Consider the following 22,849-nt stretch of genomic DNA (forward strand, 5'->3'; position numbering starts at 1 on the left):
CCCCAGTGAGCAGGTGCTCAAAAGAAAACCAAAGCCTGAGGGTGCGTCCAGTCACGGCCTGGCCCTGAGGGAATTTGGATGGGCTTGATTGAGAAGGAATTCAACACACTCCTCCTACCCCATCACAAACAGAGAATGGTACTTCAGAGCTCCCACCGAGCAGGGCTCATGGTATCCTTGTTCTTTTTTTTTTTCTTTTTTTTTAATTCTTACTGGAGTAGAGCCGATTTACGATGTTATGTCAGTTCCAGCTGTACAGCAAAGTGAACCAGTTATACATATATCCACTCTTCTTTAGTTTCTTTTGCCCATAGAGGCCATCACGATATCCTTGTTCTTGAGAGACCATGGAGACCCTCACCCATGAGAGGCTATTCTCTGGGCTGCCCCAAACCCGGGGCTCTCCCTCAGCTATCTGCACGAGGCCCTGGCACGTAGTTGCCTGGACTCTTTGACGCTTGTGACTGTGGTAGCAACAGCAAACATAACTTTGAATTTTTAGCAGAAATTTCTGAACTGTTACTTCACGGCAGTATTTTGCATTCACAGAAGCCTTTCTGCCGTCTGATGTTTCCTCACTGTTTTTGCTTTTCTCGGCAAAAGTCTTTCCTCTTCTCTCTGAGGTCCACTACCGTCCATCACTCAAATTCTGTCCTTGAGCAGGTCAGAGCACATAAATTCAGTCCAACACATTTCTTGAAGGTCTTCTGTGTGCAAAGCACTGTGCTGGGTTCAGAGAAGATGCATTCTTGTACTTACTGCTTTTGTGCCATCTTCTTATTTTTGAGTGAGTGGGCTTTCTGCCTTTGCCTTTTCCTGCCCTGGCCTGTGAAGCAGATCACACTGAGGCAATCTGAAGCCATTCTCTCTCCACCTTTGCTCCCTACAGGTTTTCCGGACAGACTTGATCACAGCCATGAAGATTCCAGACTCATACCAGCTCAGCCCGGATGACTACTATATCCTGGCAGACCCATGGCGACAGGAATGGGAGAAAGGTGTGCAGGTGCCTGCGGGGGCAGAGGCCATTCCGGAGCCCGTGGTGAGGTGAGCCGGGAAGCCCAGGCCAGGGGGGCCGTAGGCAGGGGATGAAGGGGAGGCTAGGGCCAGTCAAGGGATTCCTTTCTAGTGCGTCTCTATTCTTAGATTCTTTTGCCCTAAAAAACATTGCAGTGTTCCAGAAATACTGCAGGGCCAAGGTTTTGAGCTTGGGCTCAGCTCTGGAGCCAGACGGCCTGGGTTCAAATTGCCAGTCATATTCATTGCGGCCTTGGGCCAGAAATGTAATCTCCCTGGGAGTCAGTTTCCTTGTGCGTAAAATGGGAGTGATAACAATAGCACCTGCCCCATGCAGTGGTCGAGATGATGTAGAGAAACGATGCATGGCAGTTCCTAGACACAGGACCTGGCACACGTGAGCACTTGGTGAAAACTGGCCATGGATTAGCTTGATGTCGATCCAGACCGGGTCCCGCCAGAGGATCTTCCCAGGGAAGTCTCCAGGTTTTCAACTAGTCCTTAAGATAGGGATAAGCCACGCTCTTGACTTCTTCAGCATTTTGAGGGAGTTCTTAGCAGGAGGGAATCCAGTGCCTGGCACACACATCAGATGTTCACAAAGCAGTTGCCATGACCAGACTCTGAGGAGGCGCTCCTGCCAGGGCTGGGCCAGGGTTGGCTCAGGGATGAGTCCTCTTTGGGCTTTGGTGCCTTTTGCTCTTGTAGGTCAGAGAGACGCCTGGTGCTCTTGTCAGGAGGTGGCCTTGTGGCCGTAAGCCTTGCATCCAGTGACAGAGTTCAGCCAAGTGCTTCTTTCTGCACCCCGGGAAACCCTCCAAGTCATGTCTTGGGACACAGGGGCCTACTGTCCTGGCCTTCTCTGCCCACCAGCTTGCCTGGGCTGGGCAGCTTGTGTTATTGGCAGTTCGTTCCCGGCCTTGGCAGCGCTGTGGCTCTCGCTTAGGCCCATTTTGACCAGGCCTGGGGCAAAGATCTCAGCTGTCACCTCCCTTGACATTGGCACTGTTGCTTCCTGGCAGCCACACCTATGACTGGCTCACAGACACCCAATGCCTGCCTGATGCCAGGCCTGTGCTGGGCATGGGATTACAGAGGCGAAGCGGACTCTAAGCCTCACTCGGTGCTCAGTGAGGACTGGGTGTTGGGCAGTGCTCAGCCTCCCGGGCTCCCAAGGGCTGAATGCCTACCAGCTCTTGTCTTCAGCCCTCTGAGAATGAGGGAAACTCCAGGCCTCTCTGGACGGGAGTGTGTGTGGGATTTAGAGAAAGAATTTATTCTACACATCCTCTGCCCAGGGCCAAAAACGTGGGTCGGCCTCCTAGCCAGTTTCGCACCCTCAGCTCTGCAGACGGAAGAACTGTTACTGACCTCTTTGAACCTGTTTCCTTCTCTGTAAAATGGGTCTAAAAAGAGTACATGCCTGGTACTGTGGTAGTGAGGGTTAAATGAGAATTCGCATGCCAAGGGCCCAGAATAATGAGGCAGAGGGGTGGGCCACCAGCTGGGCAGAGAGGAGTGAGTCCTGATTAGGCTCAGCCCAGCAGTCTGTCCTCTGTCCTTGATGTCAGTGTCAGGTGGTTCCAGAAACATCCGCCAGCCTGGGTAATTATTTGCAGATGCCTCCACACCAGTAGCTTGGCTTCAGTTGGTGTTTTACCTGTTGACATCAAGACGAGAGCATGTGTTCAGACAGCTCTGGCTCTACTAGGTACATTCCCCACATACACATGGCTGCTCTAGGCTGGCAGGAGCCAGGCGCTCCTGGACCATCCATGCTCTTTGGAGAGGATAGACTGGAGGGGGAGGGATGCTCTCGTGGAGATATCTCTGTGCCCCATCTTTCCCTGTCTCCCTCCAGCCTGGTCCCTACATCTTCTGGGGTGCCTTCCACTGCACAGCCCTCATCTGGAAGCTAGCACGGCAGCCACCATGCTCAGAATTGTTATAGGAACTCTGTTCCTGAGAACTTGCTATGCTGAACCTGTTAACACTCATCTTCTCATTTAATTATCATATTGGCTCTCTAAAGGGCATATTGCTGTCCCCATTCTATAGATGAGGAAGTCAGGAAATTCTGGGGAATTCCCTGCCTGACCGCCGCCAGGGCCTTGTGGGCTGGGCCGGGAAAACACAGGCCACGGGAACAAGCCCTGGGTTGCCCCTGTGTGGCCCAAAGAAAGTCTTATGCCCTGATCACCCTGGCTTGCTGACTCTGCCCTCCCTGCTGCTACCCTGGCTCCCTCCATCCCTCTCTCCTTGCCCAGTCTTCCCTGGCCCTTGAGCAGGTCTGCCCACCTCACGGTCTGAAACTTCTCTGGATAATGAGAACCTCTCACTCTCAGATCATGAATTGAGGGAGGGCCTACACTCCTCCCTCGGTGTGGCCAAAAGACTCAGCCCAGGGCAAAACTAACCTCTGGTGTCTGTCTGATCTCCTGGAGTAGAGAGCCCTCCCCTTCTCCAGATCCCAGCCCAGCCATCCACCTCCTCCCAGATGACCTCAGTCTTACCGGCTGCAGCTGAGACTGAGGCCTTGGCCTAGGGTAAGGTCTGTCCACCCTTGATAGGAGTGTTTCCTCCATAGTCAGAGCCAGAAGAGGCCAAACAGATGAAGATGGGAGCCCCAGGAAGTACAGGAAATGCCTTTTTTGTTGTGAGCCCTCTAACCTCAGCTTCCCAGAGAAAGGAATGTGATCTTGGCCCCAAGAGGTCTGGCCAGGTGGCAGCTGACTGAGCACACAAGTGTGGGTAGTTATGCCAGTAGGTGGTGGGCATTCGGGCAAGAGTTATCCAAAACCCCAGCTAAGCATATGCCGGGGGCACAAACAAAGCAGGGTCATGGCAAAATTACGGTGTTTTTCAAAGAATACGTTAATTTAAATAAGAGCCTCATGAGGAAAGGCAGAATTTTGTAGGACCAAGAGTACTAATATTCCTGCTATTTGGAATGATCTGGGGGTCGGGGGGCATCACGTCATTATCTTTGCCTAAGACCTTCCTTAATCTGGGCATCTCATGTGGGAAAAGGTGGTGCCAGGCCCTTTCCCTTTCTCCTTGTCTCCCTCAGTCTCCTCTGGGCCTCCCTCTTGCCTGGAGGCCATTCTGCCTCCCTGTCTCCTTCATCCTTCCTGCCCCCCTTGCTGACACCGGGGCATTTCCTGGCGCCCAGGAGCCCCCCCCACAGCTGAGCCACGTCTGTGCATCCAAAGCCCTGCCTTCTCCTCCCCGGTCGGCGCTGAGTCACAGCCCCTGGCAGCCCTGCCTTCGACCCCAGGAGGCCTCTCGGGCAAGTAAGGGGCCTCTCAGCCCTGGCAGGGCTGGCCAGATGGAGGCCAGGCTCCGCAGCAATAACCATGGCAACTGGTGGGGGGTGGGAAGAGCTGGCATTCTGAACTGGCATCAGGAACTGAGGGGCAGCACACAGCTGATGCAGGAGAGGAAGCTGTGCTCTCCCAAGGCAAAACACCCTCATTCCGTTTCAGAAGAAGCAAAGTGTATATCTTAAAATACATACTCACACAAATATAGTGCTTACTACATGCCAGGCACAGTTCTAAGAGCTCTACATGTGTTCATCCATTTAATCCTCATGCCAACTGCAGAAGGTAGGTGCTGTTATCATTAGCCCATTTTCTGGGGCACAGAGAGGTTAAGTGGCTTACCCAGAGTCACACATTAAGTGGTGGAGCTGGACTTGGAGACCTCACCCTGCAGTCAGGGCACTTCCAAGCTGCCTCAGAGGCAGAGCCATGGCCTGAGGGTGGGCTGACCTGGAGTGTGACCCTGAGACTGTAGCAGGTGCATTCTCTTCACCCCAGAGGAGCCCTGGCCTCAGTGCCCCTGAGGCTATTGGTGGAGGAGGGGCCAGAGCTTGTGAGGGCCTGGAAACAATCCCTGGCCTCTCCCCAGCTTTGAGGGGTATGCCGAAGGACCTGGAGGCCAGCTGGCTCTACCCGCCTGGTCCCAAAGTGGCTGGCACTGGGCATTGCCCAGGACAGCACTTGGAATGCCTCCTACAGCCTCTGCAGGGTGGGCAGGTGGGAGGAGGGAATGGAAGGAGGTGGGCCCTGCTCGGCATCAAAGTCTCACACCTCACTTGCCCACTAGCTCCTTAGCCAGGCTGGCCAACTTACTAAAGGCCCCCAGACCCAGCAAGAGTAGCAGGCTGAGGGCACCCTCCCCTCACACCTTCTCTTGATTTCCTAGGATTCTTCCACCACTGGAAGGCCCCCCTACCCAGGTGTCCCCTAGCGGCTCCGAACTTGGTGAGGGCTCCCAGCCTGATTGGCCAGGGGGCAGCCGCTATGACCTGGACGAGATTGACGCCTACTGGCTGGAACTCATCAACTCGGAGCTCAGGGAGATGGGTAGGTGACCCGCCAGCTGAGAATGGGGTGGGGGCAGGCCAAGGAGGGTTTTCTTCTGAACCCCAGCATCCTCACCCTCAGAAGGGCAGTGGCCATCACTGGGCTTTGGCACTACACAGGGCTGGGGGGAAAGTCCCTGCTGCATTACTGATTATTATGCTTCAATTTCTGTAGCTCTCAGATGGAGGCAATAATAGCATATGTCATTTATACGGTTCGGGGGAATATTGTAGTAAGTGTGACTGTTGCATGAAGATTGAGTGAGCGCTAGGAGTCTAGGATTACAAATGGGGCCACAGGGTCAGTTGGTATATGGGCCTTCTGGCTGGAGCCCACCATGTCCCAAGAAGGGCCAGCTGTGCCATATTCAGCCACCTTCCCAGGTCCCCCCATACACATAGCTCAAGCAGTGGGTTCCCCACGGAGCCGGCTGCATCCCAGAGACACTTCCATGGTATCTGTGTGCACACAAGCATGTGTGTGGTCACAAGCAGTGTCTGAAGAGTCACAGCACCACACCAGGCCCCGGGGGCCTTTGAGGTTGCGTGGTCCAGCGCAGTCAGTTTTTGGACCATGGAGCTGGGGTCCTGAGATAGCGCAACCAGCGGATGGGTGGAAACCCTCCTGTACATCTGCCCTGAGAGGCCAGGCTCCTGACACCCTGCCCTGCTGTCCTCACAGAGAGGCCAGAGCTGGATGAACTGACGCTCGAGCGCGTACTGGAGGAGCTGGAGACTCTGTGCCACCAGAACATGGCGCAGGCCATCGAGACGCAGGAGGGGCTGGGCATCGAGTATGATGAGGATGTCGTCTGTGACGTGTGCCGCTCTCCCGAGGGTGAAGATGGCAACGAGATGGTCTTCTGCGACAAATGCAACGTCTGCGTGCACCAGGTAGGCAGCCCCCATTGCCGTCACCATGCTGTGCGGGCAGGCCCCTGCCTGACCCGGTCACCCTGGCTGTAGGGGTGCAGCAGCACTGTGGGCACGGGGCGCTAAGAAGGAGGGCAAGGGGGTGGAAGGGAATGGCGTGAGTGCCCGTGGTGCCAGGGATACCCAGGGCCCCTCGGCTCAGCCCCCTCAGCCAGATTTGAGTAACGCCCATTGGATGGTCTTTCTGTCCTGTCCTGCCGGCCTCCCTCAGATTCTCCCCACTGAGCACCCTACCCCCTCCTCACCATCCTGAACTTACAACGAGGCAGCACAGTGTAGTGATCGAGAGCAGAGCCTGGAGCCAGGCCACCTGGTTTCAAACCATGGCTCTGCCCTTTGCAAGCTATTTGATTTTGGGTAAGTTTCTTAATCTCTCTGAGCCTCTGTTTCCTCAAGTATAAATAAAAGTAAGTTGTTGTGAGGATTAAGTTCCTTACTATGAGTCATTTGGTTAGAACGGTATAGTAAGAGTTGTTCGTGTTTGTTAACAGTATTGGTATTATAAACCAGGTACTGCCTGACTAGGCTCCCCTCGTGATCTTGGGCCCCAAGGCTATAGGTCTGGGGTATCTCTGGGCCTTGTTTGTAGAAGACCTGACTGGAACCCAGTGAACCCACTCTGGCCCTAACTTTGAGGCCCTCCCTTACCCACTTCTGCTGGAATAGCACCCAGGGAGCTTAAAAGGGCTTCACCTGGCTGGCAGGTTGGTAGGCAGTGCACCACCCTCCTCATTCATCTACATCCCTTATACCCAGCAGCTCTTAGGTCCATAAGCCCTAGGCATTACCAGAAGGGTGCCCAATCACAGATCCCTGTGAAAAAAAGATGAAAGCTCTGGGCCCTGTCCTCAGGCAGCATACATACACAAATTTGTATTCAATTTAAGGGAGTTCATGGATGCCCCTGAAATCCATCACTGATTAGGAACCTCTGCCGAAGTGACTGACCTCCCAGCAGAGGGCAGAGCTGAGCCCTTTCACAGAGGACTGTGAGATGGTGAAATTTCAACACGCAACCCACGCAAAGAGAATCCCTGGAGCCCTTGCATTATAGTCCCTTAGGAGATCTCTTTGGCAGAGATGAGTAGCAGTGTCACTCTGTAGCTCCTAGCTCGGGCTGGGGCTAGGACTGTTTGTAGCCGAATGCTGACCAGACGCAGATTGGCCAATGCCTCTGACCTGTGACCACCCTGCTCTTTCCCCAGGCATGCTACGGGATCCTCAAGGTGCCCACAGGCAGCTGGTTGTGCCGGACGTGTGCCCTGGGCGTCCAGCCGAAGTGCCTGCTCTGCCCCAAGCGAGGAGGAGCCTTGAAGCCCACTAGAAGTGGGACCAAGTGGGTGCACGTCAGCTGCGCTCTGTGGATTCCTGAGGTGGGCAGATGTGGGGCTGGGGCGGCCCTGGGGCACAGCCGTGGGGAAGTGGGTCTGAACAGAACTCAGAACCCCGACGGCAGAGCACTAGGAAAAGAAGGTGATGGGCCACGTTAAATGGCGGATCTCAGGTGTCGAGCCTGGGAAGAGCTCAGGCAGCAGCCCACAGGGAACTTTACCCATGGACCTAGGCAGAACTTGGGTGGCTATTTCCATGGGAAAATGGGATTATGAGCCACTGGGGGATCCAGGTGGAGGTGTGAGAGCTGGACAGAAGTCAGGCAGCCGACTCTAGGGGAAAGCAGGTTGTGGGTCTACCCAAATCTAGGCGGTGGTCCCAACCAAAGTCAAGTGCTTTTTTTAAAATGAAAATAAGCCAAATGACCTAAAAGGAAATCAGGTGGGGAGCCTGATGAAAACTGGAGAGTAGGCCTGTGGCTGGAATGGGGGGGTGGGCCCAGGTCTGAGTCTAGGGGGGGACCATGGACGATGGGCTGAGCCCACAGTGAGTTAGCAGAGGCCCTGGGCTCCTGTCTTATTTGAAATGTGAAATGCTGACATTCGCTGGCGTTTCAGCTCTCTCCCTGCTGTGTGCCCTGACCCAGAATGAGGCCCCACTCCAATGCTGCCTGTGCCCGGAAGCAAGCCAGGTGGCCCTGTCAGCAGGTGGCCCCTCCCCTTCCTGGGCTCGCAGTCTGAAAGTCCTTGCTGGGACCCACATCACAGGTTTCTGTGATCATAGTGGTTATGTCAGCAATAGTCACTTGCCGCCACATCAGCATCTTGAAGTCTGGGACTACCTCTGAGTATACCTGGTCTGGGCACAGCAGGGACACAGAGGATCAGCAAGGACCTACCATGGGGGCTCTTTGGTTCAGGATCTCTGGACAGGGGCCCTTTTTCCCTCCTCAGCCATGGGCAGTAGGAAGGCAAATGTACCCTGCCTCTGGGGCTGAGGAGTGGGCTGTGCCCAGGAGATGGGCATGGTTATAGCCCTGTCCCCATAGGAGGGGCGAAACAAAGGCACATCCCCCTTGGCCAGGAAAGCCCTGGAGGTCCCCAAGAAGAGATCCTACCATGGGGACCTATAGTCGCCACCCAGAAAAATAAGTAAAATAAATTCAAGTTCTAATAAGAACTCTGAAGATGCTATTAACAAAAGCCTGAGGTACAAAAGAGAGGGGGACCTTGCATGTACTCATCTGCACATGGAAGCATCTCTGTCTGGAGACTCACATAGTCACAGGCACACATACACTCAGTCAGTTACACACACGGAAGCGCACTCTCCCAGTCACAGTTTAAGCCTAGCCGCTATAGAGCACACACTAACACAACATGGTCAACTTGGGAAGTCAGGAAGGACTTGGGACTCTCCCACTGCCGTGTCTGCCCACCACCTGGTTTCAGCAGACAGGCCCCCCATTTAGGTGATCCCTGGAGGCAGGCTGGGGATGAGAGGCCTGATGCAGCTCCCTGTGTCCTGCCCCAGGTCAGCATCGGGTGCCCCGAGAAGATGGAGCCCATCACCAAGATCTCGCATATCCCAGCCAGCCGCTGGGCTCTGTCCTGCAGCCTCTGCAAGGAGTGCACGGGCACCTGCATCCAGGTACACAGCCCCTTCACCCCGCTGCTGCCCGGGAGCCCATGTAGGAGCCAGCTACACAGAGGGGTGTGTCTGGGACACCCTGTAAAACAGGCCACTGCCAGCACCCTCCACCTGCCCCATGGTGCTACAGACAGAAGCACTGACGTGCCTGGGACCGGGACCAGAGCCAGCACCCCACCTGCCGGGCACTCCTCCATCCCTAGTTCCACTAGGCATGGGTCACAGGCCTGGGGAGCCAGGCTCACCACCCCGTTACAGTACTGAGGGGGCTTTCCCCAAGAGCAAGGGTCTGTGGGCTTAATAAATACATTGACCTCTCTTCTGATGTCAAACTTGACATGTGAGAGGGGTAAGAATCAAACTTTTCCTCCAACTAAGCTAACAGGCTCTCTCTACACATGGCAGGGCTGTGTTAGTTTGTTGACAGTAACGGTTCCCAAATTCTAGGGCGTATCAGTATTACCCAGAGGACTTGTTAAAATGCAGATTGCTTGGCCTACCCCCCAGAGGTCCTAATTCTGTAGATCTGTAGGTGGGGCTAAGAATTTGCATATTTCTAGCAAGCTCCCATGTGCTATTGATGCTCCTGGCCTATAGGTTGGGAAGTGGGAGGGTCACCCTTTCTCTCCCTTGTCTCTTCAGGAACAGTTGTCATTGTAAACACTAGATGTACCTCCACCCATTTATAAGACTTTCAGAATGGTTTGTGAGTGCAGCGTAAACGGCCACTAATAGTTCGCTGGGTTATTGCTGAAACAGCTGTCAGCTACCCACAGCCATCATCCCAGGTAACTCGGGCCCTGAGTTGGCCCTTAACTGCCTGGACAGGAGAAGAAGGAAGGGGCCCAACTCCAGCCCCTCTTCCCAGAGGACAAGGGAGGGGCACAACTCCCCATCTTAGATAACATTGCAGGAGCAGAGGAGGCAGGGACCCATCAACAGCCTCTTTCTTTCGATGCCTCCGATCCAAAGTCGTTGTCCGCACAGAAGGGCAGCTTGTCCCCAGAGGGATTGTCAGTCATCTGACTGTTGACTTCCCCGGGGTATATGATGCTGTCCAGCTCCCCCAGAGCTCCCCTTCCCATCTTCCGTGACTCCCTCCACAACCTGCAGGATGTCGGCAGCACGTGCCGTTTTGTGTAGGGTCTCGCCAGCATTCTGCACTCTCAGTGTAACCCTGGGGGATGCCCCACATTCTTCTTCCCTCCCACCAGGGCTCCCCTCATCCCTCACGCTGCCCTTCCTCTCGCTCTAGTGTTCCATGCCTTCCTGCGTCACGGCATTCCACGTCACATGCGCCTTTGACCACAGCCTGGAAATGAGGACTATATTAGCAGACAACGACGAGGTCAAGTTCAAGTCGTTCTGCCAGGAGCACAGTGATGGGGGCCCACGGGGTGAAACCACGTCCGAACCCGTGGAGCCCAGCTCGGCCAGCGAGGACCTGGAGAAGGTGACCCTACGCAAGCAACGGCTGCAGCAGCTGGAGGAAGACTTCTATGAGCTGGTGGAGCCAGCCGAGGTGGCTGAGCGCCTGGACCTGGCTGAGGTGCTGGTCGACTTCATCTACCAGTACTGGAAGCTGAAGAGGAAAGCCAACGCCAACCAGCCACTGCTGATGCCCAAGACCGACGAGGTGGACAACCTGGCCCAGCAGGAGCAGGACGTCCTCTACCGCCGCCTGAAGCTCTTCACGCACCTGCGGCAGGACCTGGAGAGAGTGAGTCCCCCTGCCGCCCCCCCAACCCACCTGCCCGGTGGGCTACCCAGGAGGCCTTTCCACCCCTCCCTCGCTGCCCTGGAGCAGCCATGGTTCACCAGGATTCACACTGTGAGCTCTGGCCAAGGCGCTGAGGGCCTCGGGGTCTCAGACAGGGTTGGGGTAACTGAGAGTTTGTGGAACAGGGGAGGATCCAGCTCTGGGGTCTCTGAGTCCCTCTCGTCCCAGCCCTTTTGCAGGCCTGATGAAGGGTGGGGCCCCTGCCAGGACTGTGAGGCTGGGAAACACCAGGGCTGGGGCAAGGACCCAAGCTTCTGACTCCTGGTGGTCTCTGTGGGCCCTGCCTAGTCCCAACACACGTGCTTTGCTTAGAGTCGGAGGCAGGGGAGGAGCTGGGAATCACAAGTGAGTTCAATCAGTGTAATAAGCACGTGCTGGGCCAAAGCAGGGAAGACGGGTGTGAGTGCAGCTCCTGGGGGTGCGGGATAGAGGGAACAGCCTGAGCAGAGACACGGGCTGGAGACCAGCTGCGGCCTGTGTGGAGTGGAAGGATGGGGCTGGCTGGGTGGACCAAAGTGTGTCTGGAAGCCGCAGAAGTGTTTTAAGCGGGGACTCTCCTGCTGTGGCTGCAGATTCCAAACGCTCACCCTGGAGGTGGAATCACAGGGCCCAGATGGAGTGAGTGGGTTGGCCAGAAGCCCTCAGCTGTGCCCTGGGAGGCAGGGGATGTTGCCTTGGTCCAGGCGCATCGCTTTTGGGGCTGAGTGAGATGAGGAAGATATGCAGACACCTCGGTTTTGGGCTGGGCCTTGGAGGTTGGGGACCAGTGAGAGTTGCTTTCCTAGAGCATGGAGGCCCCCCAAAGCCTCTAATGCCTGCTGTTCCTCCCAGAAAGAAGGGGAAAGAGTCCTGCCTTCTGTGGAGCGTGCCCTCGAACTTGGCTCTTTTGGTACCCCTCCCCTGACTCCTCCAGCTGATAAAGTACCACCCCCCAAGTTGGGGGCACCCCAAGGATGAAGCAGGGTGTTCCAAGTCCTTGATCCAGTCCTCTGAGCCCCAGGTGCTGTTCTGGCCTCTCCGCTGGGGGACATTCAGTTCTAGGATTAGGAGTATGAGGGGTCATGTCAGGGGGACACAGACTCACATGCCTGCCCGCTGCCCAGGCCATGCTTGGGAAACAGCCGGGGTGGAGGCATCAAGGGGGCTTTGTGTGACTTAAGGCAAGCTGCTTTGCTTAGGCACGTCTCGGTTGGCGAGTCTGTAGAATATGGTTAGAGCAATTCAGCAGATGTTGTGCTGTGGGCTGGGCGGGGCGGGGCAGGGGGGCATGGAGGTGGAGGCTCTGAAACTGGACCCGGCTTCTCCACCCTCCTGCACCCCACGCATCTGCCCTGAGGCCTGGTCACGTGGAAATGACCCTGTTGGCCTGGGAAGGAGCTTACTGCCTGGCAGCCAGCCTGCCACCAGGTCAGAAGGTGGGGGGCAGGGGGGTCACCAAATGTCCACGGCTCCAGCCCGGACAGAGAGCAGGGCCACCTGCGCTGCGGTCACCACTTCCTGGGTAGCCCAGGTCGCCTCCTGTCTCCCAGGGCCATCAGGTACAAATCCTTCCGAGACCAGAGCTGTTTCCACACGTGTCCTCAGGCCACCCTCGAGTCTCCACCCCCAGGGTCTTGAGTACAGACATCCTGCTTTTAGCCCTCCTGTTTCCAAACGACTCATCACATCTGACCTCCCTGGTCTGTGCTGCTCAGCCCACATGTCTGGCCCTGGCTAGGCTGCATGGAGGGGTCAGGGGACGGGCTCACCTATTGAACCATCATCCTGGAAAAAGAGATGAGAGGTAGATGGTGCCATCCTTAAGGAGCAGATGGGGAAGGTGGGGCTCAGAGAGGTGAAGAAAGCCTTGGAGGAATGTGTGTTTTCTAGAGTTGAGTTGAATTGGGGCCTGAATAGGGGAGGAGTTTGTCAGAGAGTTGTTGGCTTATTCTCTCTTCTGTACATTTCCTGGGCAAAAGTACCCCCTTATCAGTCCCCCGACCTCTCGACCCCATCGTCAACTGGTACAGGTGAAGCCAGCGGCTGAGGTTGTCATGGGCTAGGATACTGAGGTATAGCTCTGGGGCTCCTGGGTCTGTGCCTCACAGACCCCTTTGGTTGAGGCACAAAGCCCTCCAAAGTCGGGTGTGAGTTGGTCCACTCTTCCCCAGGAAGAGGAGGCAGGGCCAGCCTTGGCGTCTGTGCAGCTTCTTAGGGCTCAGGAGGGCCCTGTCGAAATGCTGTTCTCCAGCAGCCTCCAGGCTGGGCTGAAGGGCACCAGCTGAGTGCAAGGCCAGGGAGCGCACAGCCCTGGCAGGCTGAGGAGAGGAAGTCATACAGCCACGCGCCAGTTGACCCCCTCCGGTCCAGCCTCAGATCTCTTCACGGCCATGCGTTGGTGACTCGAGTGAGTGAACAGGGCCGAGAACTATGCCATGGGGGAGGCTTTCTGCAAAGACCCATGACTGTTGGTGGCCTGGCCAGCAGGCCCAGTCTCTGACCATGACCCTGTGCCAACAGTCAAGAGTATCCAGCCTGTCTCTGGGCACCACGCCAGCTTGGGCCGGATCCATCGAGGATTCAAGGCAGGGGTTGAGACTGAGGCTGTGTGTAGCCTGGGTCTACATTCAGTTCCAGCACTTCCAGCTTTGTGCCTTCTGAGTTATAGTTTCTACTTCTCTGAGTTTCAGTTTCCTTGCCTGTAAAATGGGAATAAGGATCTAGCTGACCTTAGATCCCAGGAAAGATGGGGGATAGAGCTTAGCACACTACCGTCCATTGTTAGTGGTGGTTATTGTTGCTGTTCTGTCTCTTAGAAGGGTGGGCTGCTCGGATGGCGGGCTCCAGGGAGGACTGAAAGGGCAGGCCCAGTGCTAAGGCCCAGGAATCATGCATCCTCCCTGATTGATTTGCCTCCCAAGGCAGGAGTTTCGCTGAGAGAAGCAGGGGTCATGCTACCGCCAGCATGAAATCCCATTTTACGGTCAGCCTAGAAGATACGCTCTCCTAAAATTTCAGCCTTAGGCCTCAGCTGTGGCAGGCATCACAGGAAGGCATGGCCACTGCAGCCTCCCAGAGTTATTCACAGCTGACAAAAAAATTGCAGCTCTGATGATCAGCGATCAGCCCAAGAAACACCGGTTGGTGTCCCCCAGCAACCATGCTGGTAGTTTGGGTTACGTGGGGCCTCACTGCCTGTGGCTCTGGATCTGGTTACCAGGAGTTTATTGAAGGTTCTACCTGGCCTGAGAGGCGCCGAGAGGGCAGGGGCAGCTCTCAGACACACATGCCCCAGGGGATGGACACGTAGGAACTCCCCATAGCTCTCTCCAGGAGAGGAAGGTCCTGCCCTCTCCCACACTCGCCACCTGCTTCCTCGGCAGTTGTCACACCCCGTTTACTCTGTCCTCAGTGCCTGGGTTGTGTCTTCTTGACCTCCCACCAAAAACTATCTTGTCCCAGGCAGCCGTGGCCTCCAGCCTCCAGCTCGTCAACCCCGTGGCTCCCAACTCTAGGAATTTTTCCAACCCATTAGCCCCTCCACCCACTCAAACCCCGTCACCCCCTCCAACTGCTTCGGGTCAGTAGCCCCGAATCCCCAATCCCCCTTTTTCACCACAGCCTCCCTTTCTCCCTGCTCAGTTCCTCCTTCTCTCTCCCCTGCTTTCTTCATTCCCACCCCATGTGGCATTAGCTCACTGCCAGTCCCTTGCACCTGTGCAAAGGCCACACCCCAGGCAGAGCCTCACCCAGTAGGAGGCACTCAGCCCACCAGGAGCGATCCTATAGCAGTGAGCAGGTGAGCCCCCCAGGGTGCCTGCCAGCCAGCCTTGGTGGTACACTAGCCGGCAGCATTCTGGGCTCCCGCATTACCACCTGTCTGCACCCCTGCCCCCCTCCCTCAGGGCTCCCCCGTCTCTTAGCAGACCTCACCTGTTCCTCAGACCAGAACCCTCCAACTCCTTGCCCGGTGGTGCCCTCTGTACCCGTTCTCTGCCCTTTTTTCCCATGTCCTCCCCTCCCCGCCCCCCAGGGATTTCTTTCCAGCCCACACCCCGCAGCACAGGAGTATCTATCTTGTCTTCACCCCCCCCCCCCACCGAGACGGACTCCAGGATTCCTCCAGTGTCCGAATTCATTTTACCTTCTCCCATCTTCAGAAGCAAGTCCTCCCTCCCCATGTCCCTCTAGTCATGGGTTTCTCACCCTTGTTACTCTCTCTCCTTTTCTGTCATCCCTCACTGTTCTTACTTCCTTGCTTCCCACTCTGCCTAGGCTCCTGCCACCACCATATTCCAGAACCTTCCACCGGGGCCACCTACAGCCTCCATCTCCTGTTTCTCCATCCTCATCCCCCAGCCTTCTCAGCAGTGGTTGCCACAGTCAAGCATGCCCTTGGTCTTGAAACACTTTTCCTGTGGATGCTCTGACCAGATTCCCCCCGATACCCCAATTCTGCTCCCTCTCTGAGTCCTCCTTGGTCCCAGTGATCATTCACCACACTAGGTCTGACCTCTCATTGCGCATCTGCTCCACAGCTTTACTCCCCATCAGGAGGCTGGCTCCAGCCTACACCTCCCTCCCCAGCTCCAGCATCTCATGCCCAGTATGCCCTGTCCCAACCACAACCTCCCCAGGCTCCATGAATGCCCCCTACACTGGTCCATTCTAGCTCAAGACAACTGTCTGGGAGTCCTCCCTGCCCCTCTCCTCTCCTCAGCCCACATCCAGGTTCTCTTTGCAAAACTTGCTGTTATCAAAACAATTTTATCAAAAAGTAAAACCTGCTTTTATTACTGATCCCTGCTCTAGTTCAGGGGGACTTTCCCACTTGATTCTTTTTTGTACTCTTTGATTTTTTTTTTTTACAGAGAACATTTTGTCTTTATAATAAGAAAAGAACAATGTAAGAAGTCTGATAGCCTGGGTGGGCTTCTAAGGTGGTATCTATAGTTTTCCCCAAAAGCCATCATGGAAGAGGAGTTTTACAACACTCAGTAACATGTAGCTATATTACCAAGAATCTTGGGAGAAATTAGAGATGTAATTGATGATTCCAGGGTGAAGTGGGAATAAGGGGTCACAGTGTGACCAATGTACCAACCAGAGGATGTTGGCACCATTGGGATTCTCACAGAGTCTTTCGTAGCAGGAATCTCCAGACATTAGTGATTGTGTAATGTATGTACCCTTATCATGGAAAGAAAATTGAGCATTTAGCTCCAATATATTGTATTTTTAGTATCTCATTTATATCTTCCATGGTATATTATGAAAGCAAACCTAATCAGTATTTCTAGTAGGACCAAAAAAAAAACCCCCAAAACACTAGAAGTTCTAATGTTTTCTTCCTATACTGTGATGAGCTGTCAAAATCAATAGCCCATGCAGCTCACTTTGGAGGCCCTTGGCCTAGGACAGTAGTTCTCAGGTTCCATGGTGCTATGTAAAATGTATATTTGAGGGCCCCCACCTCCAGAGAGTTTGATATCCCCCCAAGCCTGGGAATCTGTATTTTTAACCAGCCACCCCAGGGATTTGGGGGTAATCTTGGCCAGTAATTCATTTGAGCCTGCCTTGAGAAACCTTGCTCTAGTGTTTGGAAAAGATAAAAAAGAACGAAAGAGAGAAAGAGAGAGAGAAAGAAAGAGAGAAAGAAAAGAGAGAAAGAAAGAAAAGAAAGAAAGAAAAAGAAAGAAGCCACATCTGTTTTTTTTTTTTGCGGTACGCGGGCCTCTCACTGTTGTGGCCTCTCCCGTTGCGGAGCACAGGCTCCGGACGCGCAGGCTCAGCGGCCATGGCTCATGGGCCCGGCCGCTCCGCGGCACGTGGGATCTTCCCGGACCGGGGCACGAACCCGTGTCCGCTGCATCAGCAGGCGGACTCTCAACCACTGCGCCACCAAGGAAGCCCTACATCTGTATTTTAATAGGAAGTAGACCTTGGCTGATCTGTTTTTAGGCTGGAAATATTGAGTGGTTTGTTCTTAGGCCTCCAAAGTAGCCACGAATCCATCCACCTTTCTTCATCCCTACTGTCCCCATGCGTACTTGGCCACATGACTGCCAGGAGGAAAGAGACCAGGATATGAGGAGAATAAGGTTGGGCTGCTTAGTTGTGGTGGACAGGAATGCCCTCTGGAGGTGATATTTGAGCCAAGACCTGAAGGATGAGGTCTAGCCTTGGGAAGAGAGGGTTGAAGAGCATTTGGGGCCGAGAGTTGAATGTATATCAAGGCCCCAAGGCAGAAGTGGGCTGGACACAGAAAGAAGGGGACTGGAGGGCAGTGCGGCTGGAGCTTGGAGAACTGTGGGACATAGACTGTGAGGATGACAGTGGGAGGTCAAACTGGGCAAGGCTCTGAGCTGTGGCTCTGGTTTTTTTAAGTGTGACAGGAAGAAAACTATATCTGTTTCCTAGGACTACTGCGACAAAGCACTACAAACTCCGTGGCTTTAAACAACATAGATTTGTTTTCTCACAGTTTTAGAGGCCAGAAATTCTAGATCAAGGTGTTGGCAGGGTTGATTCCTCCTAGAGGCTCTGAGGCTAAAACCCTCCATACCTCTCTCCTAGCTTCTGGTGGTTGCTGGCAACCCTTGGTGTTCTGTGACTTGTAGACCCATGACTCCAGTCTCTGTCATCACATGGCATTCTCTCAGTATGTCTTCACATGGCCTTTTATAAGGACATTAGTCATTGCATTTAGGGCTCACTCATATCCAGTGTAATCTTAACTAATTACATCCAAGGTTCCAGGTGGACATAAATTTTGGGAAAGGGCACTATTCAACCCAGTGCAGAATCTATTGGAGGTTTCAAGGGGAGGAGGATTTACATTTTAAGATTTACATTTGTATTTCAAGAATATTGCTCCAGGATAGCAGAGAGGTCAAAACAGCTGGCCGTCCAGGTGAAGATGATGGGGGTGTCCAGGAGGTGGAGGGAGCTGTTGGGATGGGAGGGAGTCAGGTTCACCATGAACGGGAATTCCCTGTGGTATTCCAGTCCAGTGGTTAGGACTCCGCGCTTTCACTGACATGGGCCCCGGCTTCGATCCCTGGTCGGGGAACTAAGATCCCGCAAGCTGTGCAGAGCGGCCAAAAAAAAAAAGTTCACCAGGAAGGACTGATGGGACATACTGATGGATCAGCTGTGGAGCAGATGAGGAGGGCCTGGGTCCTTAAGGATGACTCCTGGGTCTCAGCACTTACACATCCCTGCTCCCTGGTCCCCACCACCACCCAAATCCCTCCACAGTTCCCCCTGACCTGGCTCAGTCAGGCCTCAGAGGCTGACACTAGCCACGAGGCCTTGCTCTCCTCTCCCCTACCTGGCCTTACTCTGGGTTCTTGTCTTCAGCCTGTGCCCCTCTGTGATCACCTCCCACCTGGCCTATCTGCCCCTTTCTCCAGGGAACCTTCTCACCACCCCCAAGTCTGGGTCAGGGCTGCCTGGGTCAGTCCTTGGTCAGCATCTCTCTGCTCTGCTGGGCAGCAAGCTCTCAGGAGAAAGGGGCCCTGGTGGCACTGCTCGTAGCTGAGCCCAGGGCCCAACACAAGCCTGTGCTTAGGGACATGTGGGAGGAGTCCAGGATCTGCGTGGAAGTCAGACGGTGCCAGTGAGCTGGAGCAAGGGCAGGCTGGGCCAGGTGGCTGCCCCTTGGGGAGGTGCTGGCCACAGGAGAGCCTGGTGTTCACAGTCTAGGCTGGGGTGCGGAGTGCTGCTGAGAATCCGTGCAGAGCCTGTTCTCCAGAGGCCTGCTAGCCTGGGTCAGCTGTTCCGGGGTCTCCTTCACGGCTAGGCTCAGGAAGGAGAGGAGGAGGCCCACGCCAGCAGAGAGGTCTGATAACGGCTACCCCAGGGCAGTAGAAGTGATGGACACGACAACAGGCAGGGGCTCTGGAACTCTCAAGTCATGCCCAGGCAGTTTAAGGATATGAAGACTGAATTCAGCCTTGAAGACGGAACCCAGCTGGAGGTAGAATCTGGTGGGACCCGGGATTCCAGTTCCGCACTTTCTGGCCAGCTGTCCCTGTTGCTGCTGGAGACTGTGACCCAAGCTGAAGAATTGCCAGAGCAAGGCAGTGTCCTGATGGGGAGGAGGCCTGGGCTTGGTCCCAGAGGTGTGATGTACCCTGAGAGCAGCCGGTGAGGGATGGCACGCTGGGCAGAGGGAGGTGCCAGGTGGCCAGGGAGCAACGTGGCCCATCCTTCAGGTGCTTCCAGACCAGTTACAAGGTGGGCCCTGTCCCATGGGCTAAGCAAGCTGGTCTCCCAGGCCCTAAGGGGCTCTTCCTAGCTGGCCTAAGGGAGTCAGAGAGGCCCTGCCCTTCCCCCTGAGGAGTTCTGTCTCTAGCCGACCGAATATGGCTGAGTGCACTTGGGCCCTTGAGCAGAGCAGCTGTGGGCCTGGCTCAGGGCCAGTGCAGCAAGTGGACACGGGTCAGCTGCGGGCTGGACCCCAGTGCATCAGGGACGGCCTGTCCGCTCAGAGCTCTTCTGCTGGAGCGCTTTGTACTCATGTGCCGGTCATTCGTGTCTCAGGATAGGAGGTGGTTTTTGCCCGGGTGCTTGTGGCTGAAGTTTCTTCAGTGGAAAGAAGCCTTGGACAGGAGCCAAGGGGTGAACTTGGTGACCTCTCGAGGTCCCCACAAGCCTTGGGGCACTGTGTATACAGGGCAGGGCACCCACGTTGGAAGGGCCTTGGGCACTGGCATGACTCAGCCCGGAAGTTTAGGCCGAGAAGAGGAAGGCAGAGTCGCCAGCCTGAGCTCCGCAGATGCTCTCCCTGCTGGCTCTGATCCAGAACACAGCCTTGGCCCCGTGTTGTGGATCAAAGTATATTGCACCTCAGGGCTGAGGGTGCATTCAGGGCCTGGGTATTGATTCTCAGATGTCCTGGGCAGGTTAGGCAGTGGTGGCCCCTCAGAGCTGGGAGGTCCGGGTGGTTGCTTGTGAGTAAGGTGGAAAACCTCTCTTGTGTTTCCTCAGGTTAGAAATCTGTGCTACATGGTGACAAGGCGCGAGAGAACGAAACACGCCATCTGCAAACTCCAGGAGCAGATATTCCACCTGCAGATGAAACTTATTGAACAGGATCTGTGTCGAGGTAGGCGTCCCCCCTGCCGGCCGCTGCCACCCCTCCTGTGCACACCCTCAAGGGGCTGGGTCCCAGCGAGGACGTGCATCTTCGGGGCCTGGTGCGGCATGTGTACAGGGTCAGGGGCCACGGGCCCCTACTCCTACCCTCTGCATCCAGTTAGTAGGCCCAGGTGGGGCCCTGCCGGGGTCCTAGGTGTGTGTCGGCAGGCAAGGAGCCAAAGATGCAATGTGGGCACCGGACCTGCCCTCGGGGAGCTTTCTGGTTCACAGGGCGCTCGGGCAGTGCTGGGCCGTAGTGGTTCAGGAGGAAATTGCACGTGAACAGGTACAAACCAGAAGTCCCAGCGGCTCTGTGCTGGTGCTGGGGCAGGAAGGGCCCAAGCTGGCGAGCTTCCCTGAGCCCCTGTGTGCCTGCGTTTCGATTCTGAAGCAGGCAGCTGCCCCAGAGGTGGAAGAGGACCCCCCTGTGTGTTTGTTTTCCCGGACCCTGTCTGACAGGATTCAGGCCCTGGGCCAACAGTTTTTTTCCCTGTCTTACGCTTTTGCCATCACATGCCTTTGACAGATCTGGAAATCAAAGGTCAAAGAAGCTCTGACAGTGGTCTTACTTATTAGTTGTGGATATTGCTGGACAACAGGGCCCTTCCTGGACTGTTTACATGTTAAAGGAGGCAATGCTTTGCCCAGAAAATGGTACTCTAATGTTGAGTTGTATGCAGCAGAAATAGCTGGATGGAGAGATTTTTAAGCCAGGGGCTGCCACTGCCAGCTCAGCCTGTGGGTCAGGCTGGGCCCGGAGTAGAGGGAGGAGAGCTGCCCGGCCACCACCAGAGCCAGTGACTGAGAACCTGCTACTGCCCCACCCCCGCCCAAGAGCTGAGCTGCCTCGACTGCGCTTTGGAACCACCACCTACTCTGGCCCCAGAAGCCAGCACTGCCCAGGACAGGTGCTGGGTCACGGTGGGTCACAGCCATGTAGAGGTCAGGGCTGACCGTGTACCTCAAGGACTATGGCAGCTTCCTGGCTGCCCAGCCTTTCCAGGCTCCCTCTCATCTGTCGGTTCCTTCGGCGAGCACTGATTGAGTATAGATAGGATGCCAGGCTCTGTGCCGGGCACTGTGAGTACCCTGCCATGGACTCAATGGACAGGCTTCCTGTCCTCGTGGAGCTCACCATCTGGAAAGACAAAGGAAAGTGGTGTCCAAGGGGCTGCCATTGGTGCCAGTGCAGGGACAGAGGTATCAGGGATGGCTTCATGGTGGTGGTGTTGCCAGAACATCTCAGCCTTCTTAGGACTCACTGTGGCCACACATTCAACTGCAGGAAGGCAGCAGAGAGTGGTAAGGTGTGCAGGGCTCACAGGCACAGGATTCCAGAACCATGGTCAGGAGCTTGGAGGGTCGGCATCCCCGCATTGAGCTGGAGACATTCGCAGCTCCTAGACCTGAGTGGCAGCAACAGGCCACCTTTTGGTCAGGGCAGGGCATTTGGAGAGAAGATCAGTTGGCCTCTGCTTGAAGCTGATGCCCTCAGTGTTGTGACGCTTGACCCGTGGGGTGAGACATGGGCTACAGGCATATTGCTGAGGTCTGTCTGGCCAGAGGGCTAGAGGTTTCCCAGGGGCAGCGTATTTAAGCTGTGAGCTGAACCAGGTGAAGGACAGGGCAGGGAAACTGCATATTTGGAGACCTGGAGGCCAGAGCTGTCTTGTTAGAGAAACTGGAAGGAAACTGGCATATCTGCAACTAGGGCAGAAGGAAAATGTCTGCAGTGAGGCCGAGCAGTTGCCAGGGTCAGATGTGCAAGGTCTTGTGCCCTTGGAAGGAGCTCAGACCATGGTGAGGGCAGTGGGGGACTTGAAAAGCCCCTCTCTGAAGTATCTAGGCACTGGTCCCATGTGATAGATGAGAAGACTGAGGCCTGGCCTGAGGTTACACAGGGAATTAACAGCAGAGCTGGGAAGATTCCCGGAGTTGGGGCCACACTACTCAACCTTCTCTTAAACGCTTCCTCAGGAAGCCCTCCAGCCTCTGGCTGAGAAGCTGGGAGAAGATTCCGGCAGCCCCACCACAGCATGTCCCTCCCCTGCCCCACTGTGTTCTACGGCTCCCCGGACCCATGTGGTCACGGACTTAAAAGGATATGGGGGCCACGTGTGTACCCTGAGTCTCCCATCAAAGCAGACCAGGAGAGCAAGGCAGGGGACTTGCTCAAGGGCGCTGACCGCTGTGTCAGGAGTGGAACCCAAGGCTCTTGACTCCTCAGAGTGTCCTGTCCACCTTCAGGTCTGGCTCCTTGGCCTGGCATTTAAGGCCCTGCCCTGTCCACTCACCTCCAGCCTTCCCACCCACCAGGACTCTGTTCTGAGACCTTTAGGCTATATAGATCAGACTGCAGTCCAGGTCCTACAAAGCGGTCTTCCACTCTCCTCGTGGCCCCGTGCCCCTCACCAAGCCCCTCAAGGGCAGTTACCCCTCTCTCCCACACTAGCTATTCCCTGACTCACTGGAGCCCCAGTTATCCCAGGTCCCGCGTGGCTCAGAGCCTGGACCACAGAGGCAGGAGAAGGTGACCTAGCAGGCAAGGCACTGGCTGATGGGGAGGACTCCTTGGATGCCACACAGTGGTCTTAGTTCCGGCTGGGCTGCGTGGGGTAACCATCTCCCTCCTGCTCTCTCTTTCC

At 55.4% G+C, this 22,849-nt stretch overlaps 1 protein-coding gene across 2 annotated transcripts in view; it reads left to right on the forward strand.

The window, feature by feature from the left end:
• JADE2 (jade family PHD finger 2) overlaps positions 1-22,849 on the forward strand; it is a 47,501-nt gene that overhangs the window by 21,942 nt on the left and 2,710 nt on the right. For both annotated transcript variants that reach the window (XM_007461364.1, XM_007461363.1), the window contains exons 4-10: positions 890-1,047; positions 5,227-5,387; positions 6,069-6,280; positions 7,525-7,692; positions 9,185-9,301; positions 10,557-11,021; positions 20,055-20,172. In XM_007461364.1, the coding sequence (XP_007461426.1) occupies positions 890-1,047; positions 5,227-5,387; positions 6,069-6,280; positions 7,525-7,692; positions 9,185-9,301; positions 10,557-11,021; positions 20,055-20,172 (1,399 nt within the window). The remainder of the gene's footprint in view (positions 1-889; positions 1,048-5,226; positions 5,388-6,068; positions 6,281-7,524; positions 7,693-9,184; positions 9,302-10,556; positions 11,022-20,054; positions 20,173-22,849) is intronic.

The sequence above is a fragment of the Lipotes vexillifer genome, unplaced genomic scaffold (assembly GCF_000442215.2).
Source record: "Lipotes vexillifer unplaced genomic scaffold, Lipotes_vexillifer_v1.1 scaffold217, whole genome shotgun sequence".
In the NCBI taxonomy this organism is placed as follows: domain Eukaryota; kingdom Metazoa; phylum Chordata; class Mammalia; order Artiodactyla; family Lipotidae; genus Lipotes; species Lipotes vexillifer.